This window comes from Benincasa hispida, chromosome 4 (genome assembly GCF_027475165.1).
Source record: "Benincasa hispida cultivar pf3 chromosome 4, pf3_genome.v1.1, whole genome shotgun sequence".
Lineage (NCBI taxonomy): Eukaryota > Viridiplantae > Streptophyta > Magnoliopsida > Cucurbitales > Cucurbitaceae > Benincasa > Benincasa hispida.
In genome coordinates this window covers 10,881,080-10,888,443 of record NC_143481.1, presented here as the reverse complement: position 1 = coordinate 10,888,443, position 7,364 = coordinate 10,881,080, and the positions used below count along the sequence as shown (strand labels likewise).

General features: G+C 38.4%; 1 protein-coding gene across 1 annotated transcript; it reads left to right on the top strand.

Moving 5' to 3' along the window:
* Positions 1-360: 360 nt before the first annotated feature.
* Positions 361-2,451, top strand: LOC120076314 (uncharacterized). The gene is made up of 4 exons (XM_039030078.2): positions 361-618; positions 1,574-1,679; positions 1,925-1,977; positions 2,210-2,451. The coding sequence occupies exons 1-3, from the start codon at positions 506-508 to the stop codon at positions 1,937-1,939; spliced, it is 234 nt and encodes a 77-aa protein (XP_038886006.1). The 5' UTR covers positions 361-505; the 3' UTR covers positions 1,940-1,977; positions 2,210-2,451.
* Positions 2,452-7,364: the final 4,913 nt, after the last annotated feature.

Below are 7,364 nucleotides of genomic sequence, written 5' to 3'. Positions count from 1 at the left end.
AAAAAACATGGCATATTAAAACTTTTGAAGGATGGGAGTTTGGAAATCGAAAGAGTGAAAAAAATATTTGAATTTAGAAATTGTATCATGTTCCTTTTTCTTTTTCTTTAACTTAAAAGAAGGATTTGATTTAAACTTAAAAAAATATGTATATATATATTTTGATTTGGAGACCAAAAAAAGATTTGATTTTGATTTTAAAAAAGATTTGGAAACTTATATATTTATATATTTAATTATAAAAAGTTTTCAAATTTGCCATATTCAAAAAAAGAAAAAAGAAAACTCCAAAATTAAACCACCTTGGATTAACCAAAATGAGATAAAGACAATTCGGTATATAAACGAAAAAGGGAGCAATGAGATGGGGGTGTCAGATAACGTTGGGTGTTGTACACTCAATCCTAACCGTCCAATATAATTTTCGTATCAAAGAAAGTCAAAATTGATAGTGAAAATAGCAATTAAGAGATCTTGGGAAAAACCTGCAACTGCAAGCAAAGCGATGGGGCAATGCGTAAGTTGTCTAGACGAAGGCGAAAAGCAACAGAGAAAAGAGGAAGAAAGATTGGCTTCCGTTGAAGCTCGCGCCAAAGCTGCTGAAGCCGCTCAGAGAAGGTTATTTCCTTTTCCCTCACCTTTAACTTTCTTTCTCAATTTCTCTTCAGCTTCCTTGTCCTTTTTCAATTACATCACCTTTTCGCTTTAATTAGGGCTTTCGTTCATCGTTATGATTTTTCAGTCAGTCCCCGTGATTTTTGTTTCTTTTTCGCTTTATATGAACGTGAATTGTTCAGGTTTTGGATGTAACAATTCTGCAGGGGAATGCTTGTTGGGTATTTGACAATTAATCGTATAAGAGGTTGTTTGATTGGGGTTTCGTTTTACTTTCCTGTTTGGAAATACTATTTTGTTTTCAACTTCATCATGAAACTATTTGTCAAAATCTTGGTATGTTTTCAGAAACTATAGAAAGTACATTTCATAAACTTATTAAAGTTAGTCTGAATGAGGACACCCAACTCGGATAATAAGACTTCCCAAAAGCATCACGACCTTCCTCATCTTATGGTCAAACAAACTAACAGCTGCACCCTCTAGAGAGGGTTGAGGTTTTTTTTTTTTTTTTTTTTTTTTTTTTTTTTTTAAAAAAAAAAAGAAATATGTAAAATAGAATTTAGATACTGCTAGAATCAAGTTTATTTTTATTTTTATTTAGAGAAAAAAAAATGTTATAAAAAATAAACCTTGGTGTAAGTCAGTTCAGGTTTAGAAAGCTGACTTCTTTTTCCTACAAAATTCTTAGTGACCTAAAAAAAAACAGGAAGTAAGCCAGAAAAAGGAAGTTATGGGTGCTCTAATTTGAGATGACTGGATTGCACCTACCAATCTTTACCTGAAAAAATGCCCATTGGTATACATTAACTCATACCAATGATGCAACATCTATAGTTGGCTGCTCTTGATAATGTATTGAGCTATCTGTTTTAGGTTGAAATGGGAATTTCAAATTAGGAACGATGATGTGAATGATCCATGTGTTTTATACTAAAAGTGGTATAAATATTTGCAGGCAAGAAGAATTTGAAAAATCTGCTGCAGGAAGGGCTGCACGTGCTCAATTGGCAGCAAATGCAAAGCAATCTGCTAACACTAACAAGGGAGAACCAGTTCTGAAGGTCATTGAAATACCAGTTGTTTTTCTTTTTGTTAATTGATGTTATATTGGCAGTTATATTTATTTTCTTTATTGTGGTTGGTAATGGTGATATAGCGTAATCAATCCCATTATACTTTCACTCGTTGAAGAACTTTCACTTTTAGACACAGTTTGTTAGAGCATTTCAATGGTAGGCATTGTTTGCTAACAGTCGTTAATATAGCAAGTGATTTTAAAACTTCCTTCTTGTTTTTGTGGATGCAGTGGAGTATGGGGTGAGGCCGTGTTCTTTTGTCAGCTTTCACTTCTTTTTCACTGTAAGCGAAATTTCTAAGCTTCTAAAGTTTAATCAGCATTTCTGCACATTATGTTTATCACTCTGAGATTAGCGAAGTTTTGTAATACTGAGATATTTTCTTTTTATCTCACATACCTGATTTATAGATAGCATTATAATAAGCTCTTCTTCATGTAATGTTGTTCTTATTTTATTACAACGTGATAAATCTTGTTTGATTCGCTACTAAGAAGCAAATTTCAATCGTGCAGTGTCAATAAAAGGAAAAGATTGTATATTTATCCGCATTCCTCGGCTCTTCTTGTGCCAAGCAACTTGTCTATACTCCCAAGTCTCCCAAGGCAGAAATTATTGGACGGAACTGCAGTCTTGTATTTGTTATTCACGAATCAACAAAACAATAAATGTGCAAACTTATATTTCTTGACAATGTTCTTCAATGTACAATTTACTCTAACTTACGTCTCAATCTCAACAGTTCATCTATATGCAATTACTGTACAGAAACTTTTCCTGCACCAACTCCATGTTTGGCTCTGTTGGCAAAACTCTCTGATGATATCTGCTAAGACATGCCATTGCGCAGAGAATATGTCAAGTTGAAATGCTTTCACTGTTGTTTTAGATATTTTCTGTGTAATGACTTAAGTGTAAGAGAGATATATGAATGAATCGAGATCACATCTGAATGAGAGAGATCTTGGGATACGAAAGTATGATTAAGAAAGGCTTAAAATAATTAAAAGTTAGTACTTATACTAACCTTTTCCATTTCGAGAATGTCTAATATATGTTTTACGGTTCGAAGTTTTTTCCTTAATTCGATCTAGAGCCGCAGATTGCGAGTTCATGCCATCTATAGAAGTAGGAGGTCAGTTCGTGCTAGGCAAACACGAATCAAAGCTTGAACTTCACTCGACCAGCAAACCGGTATCTCGCCCAAAAAGCAGAGCAGACCCAACAGCTGCTTAGCTTAGTAGCTCAACTCTTTCGACTGGCGTGATGCTGCTGGATGCTTCTGATCAATAGGAAGAGGAGGCATTGAAAGAAAAGATTCCAAAATAATATGATTCAACCTCAAACCCCTCTCTCCGGTGTAAGGGGATAAGTTCCGATTGAATAAGTGTTGAGTTGTGACAAGCTATATAGCTGTGACATGGCGTCTCTGATTGAAAGTATCGATCTCCAAATGTTGGAGGTGTGGTAGGATGGACGTACATCCCAGAAGGTGTTCCCGCGAATGTAGTGCCTAAAACGATTGAAATCCATCACTCAAGGAGAAGTCTGACATCATTGAGATTCTGGCGTTTACCATGTCTCCCGAACAATCTCAGAGTCGGATCTTCTTTATATATGTAAATCATCCTGGCGTCGAGCTATTTTTCCGTAGGACCTCCCCTACAGTATCGTCACCGCAGTAGAGTTTAACCACCAAGTTCGGGATGGATTGGTGTGGTTCCTCTATGAGAGCTCCTCGGCTTCCGTTTCCGCTTCTGGCCTATTGGTTGATGATAGGGTTCCTGTTGGTGGAGTTCCTGCCCTTGGCCTTGGTTCCAGTCTCGTCTCGCATGCCAGCAAGTATTCTAGAAAGAACGACTTGTTCTTGAGTTCCATTGCATTAATGAATCCGGCTGGAAAGACCTACACCTACTACCCTTTATCAAACCTTCCCCTTTAAATAATAATAAGGTCAGCTTGGCTTCTCTTTCTTATCTCAGATGTATGGAAATGAGCCTGTAGAGCTTTCTTGACGTTTTAGAAGGGAGACAGCTCTATGATTAACAGTTCCGTTTAAGGGATGGATTAAGGCTGTGAACACCAATCATTAGAAGTGGACATCCCTTGCCGATCTCTTCACGAAGGGATTGGAAACTAAGCTCTCCATAGAAAGCTGTACGAGAAAGAGTTATCAACCGAAATGGGCCAACCACATCCTCCACGGAAGACCATCGGAAAGAGTGAAGTCAAGCTATCTCTTACCCTCTTTACCTATTGTAATCCGAACGTACATGGTTTACATCATCCCCGGGAGTTGGTACAGAAATGGGATCCCCACTGAAGACAAGAGATTCATATGAGAAAACATAAGTAAACGCGATCCTGCAAGTAATAATAGAAAAACTCTCTTTCCTTGCCTGCATTAAGATTTCAAACTTGTTGTCAAAAAAAAGGCAATCAATCAAAAAAATGGAAATAGTGAATCAAGATCTAGATGGATCCCTATCTTTATCTCTATCCACGGAGATACCGATACATATGGATAGAAATCGATCTATGAATCGATCTAGACGAGACTCGAGACGGATAGATATGTCCCTATGAGCGACTACGCCGATCTTTATATGTTGTCGCCTTGACGTGGTGGTTCCCAATACGAACGAGTCGCTTTTAGCCCTCTCCTGTTCCTTCCCAATATGCCTATTTTTTTGAATGCCGATTTCCGTAATATTGACTTTGCTTCTTATTCATACTATGAAAGGAGACGAGCTACTCCATTGGCTTATCTAAAGTCTTAACTGTGAACTAGAATATACTCTAGAAGGTTATCTAATACACTCGACTAAAGGGAGAGGATCGGAATGGGAGCTCAAGAAGTAAGTGCCTTGCTCAATGCTTTTCTTCTTATCTGTAGCCCGAAGTTGATGCTGCTTTAGCTGAGTAGCTCTACTCCTGCTATCTAGCTTTGAACCCCGAAGTAGTATCTCAAGCAGAGTTTTTTTTATATCCTAATGGATCTTTTTTTATCTCCGATTACTCGATAATTTCCACAAGCACAAATCCCGCTTTTTATAGGCCCAAAAGTTCTTTCACAAAATAATCCATCTTTTTCAGGTTTATTGGTTTTGTAATGAAAAGTATAGGGTTTTGTTACCTCTCCAACTATCTCGCCATTAGGTAGGGTTTTATTGGCCCAAGCACTTATTTGTTGAGGAGAAACTAATCCAATTCGGAGTTGTTGATGTTTATACCGATCGATCATAGAAAAAATTTTCTGATTCATTTTGATTAAGCTTCCTTCCTATTAATCTGGAAGTTCTTCTCAGATACAAGGAAATGATTCAGTTCCAAAGCCAAAGATCGTAATTCTCGAACGAGCAATCGAAAAGATTCTAGAGTATCCTCAGGTTTAGGTATTGTTCCTCCAATGTATCATCTTGACTGGGTTTTGATTTCTCTATTTTTTTAATAATACCGAGTTGGGTTCTTTTCCTACCCGTATCGAATAGAACTTTTTCCCGGCTGTTAACGCAGCTTAGGAAAGATGATAGCTCCATAAACTATCAGGTCAAACGCAATATTGAACGCAATCTTCTCTCTTTCATTTTCCAAGAATGAAAAAGAAGCTTCTATCAATATCGTCGCTTTTTTTGTAGAAAGCTCGACTAGCGAGAAAAAGTGTTTGGCCGAAGCCAAAAAGAGGTTGACCCACTTCATTCGCCAAGCGAATGATCTTCGTTTCGCAGGAACAACAAAAACAACCATCTCGTTCTTTCCTTTCTTCGGTGCTACCTTTTTCTTTCCAAGGGATGGGGGCCGATTTCCCCATCGCGTTAGCGTTTTCCCAGTGTGCGAAGCCCCAACGAGGAAGATGTTAGTGGTTTCTCATTGGGTCAATAATCCAAATCCCTCTTTTTGTGCTACTCCTACTCCTAAAGTGGGAAAAAGATAAGAAAACGCGAAGCGTTCTCTTGGTTTCCCAACCTCTTGCTTCTAAAGGCTGCCCTCTCTCGGCTGGACCAACAAGATAACAGTGAAGAACAAGTATCCCATTCCCTTGATTGCGTTCACCAAGAAATGACCCGAAATTGGATCTTGGTCTATTTGAGATTGTTCCTTTTAATCGTAATCAAAGATGTTTTCTTGTGTCCGCGTTCCCGAAGGCACCCCTCTCTTTCAAGAGGATTCGCGGCGGAGTATATCTCTACTAAACAAAGCCAAAGAAAGTCATGCATTAAAACACACTACTTTGCGTCTACAGACAGACAATCTAAACAAAAGAGTCGACGGAATATTCTAGTATCCCCGGTGCCCGTGGGTGACTGCCTGCACTATGAGTGCTTGCTGCTCCGCCCGCAGCGCTTGCAGCCTCCCCTCCCTATCTCTCTCGACCCATTCACCGGAGTATGTTGGGCTGGAATGCCTCCATTCCTATCCCATCCTTTATTTATGATCTCTGGGTCTTCCCGCTATGAGTCCCAGTACAAAAGTATATGAATGCAGAAGACTCTTTGACTTCTTTCCCCCCTCAAATTGATAGGGGTAGGAATTCCTAGAAGAGTCTCGAAGGTCATTTTGTCATCAGTGGAGAAGCATGCGTGATACAGATACTCCTCTATGCGAATGTTCTGGCTTTCAAAAGACGAGGCTTTTTTTCGACTTCAACGAGATTGACATTATAGTAGCTCCGCGGATCCGCCCTTCGAGCGATGGTATAAGAAGAATTTGGATTCCAGAAAGCACATGAAAGAACGAAATAAAGAACATACCGGGGGCGGACTTCCAGAGGGGACAAATACCTCTCTCCTTACACAAAGGGAATTTGGACGATACAAAATCAATTTTATTTTGACAAATTAGGGAGGCTTGTCTGATGAACAGTCATTGCCAGTCCTGGTCCTTGACTCATGGTTTAATTTTAAGCATCACAGATCCACACCCAACAACTTTTTCTATTGGATTGTTTCACAAACATGGCTTCAGCAATTATAATACAAACTTTGAATACTATTAAGTTTTACTGGATGGAACATAACAGAACTTAAAATTCACTACAATCCCCGATTACTTGCTTGTTTTTATCACTTTAAAGGATGTCACGATTAATGTAATATATATTTCACTAAGTATTAATCCCCTCAGAATGATTTTTGTCCTACTTTTTGTAACTATAGAAATTTGTCATTTTACTTGCATCTTCATCAACCAAAATTACAAAATTACTCTTAATTTCGTTTTTCCTCTTCTTTCTTCTTTATGATTCCCTTTTTTTTTTCCATCCTTCCTTTTCCTCGTTGACCTTCTCATCCCCTCACCTCTGATTTTCTCCACCTAGTCCACATTCTCCTTGCTCTCATGTCATCTCCTCTGTTTCAGCTCTTAGTGTCGTTGCTTTGTGGATTTGTGTTGCAAATAACTTTCCTCTTTGTGGGTTTTCAATCTCTCAGTCCCTCATGTAGGTTTTTGATCTCAAAGGATTTGTGTTGCTGAGCGAGAGCGAGGAGACCAAGACGAGAATAAGAGTGAGAGAGGGCAGTGGTGAAGATAGAAGGAAAGCAAGAAAGTGACGGAGAAAGAAAGAGGACCGAGAGAGTGGAGATTGAGCAAGGCCCAATCTACGTGCAAGAAAGTTCTAGTTTGATAATTTCATCGAGATATGACATTAACAAAAGGTTAAAAAAAATTTTT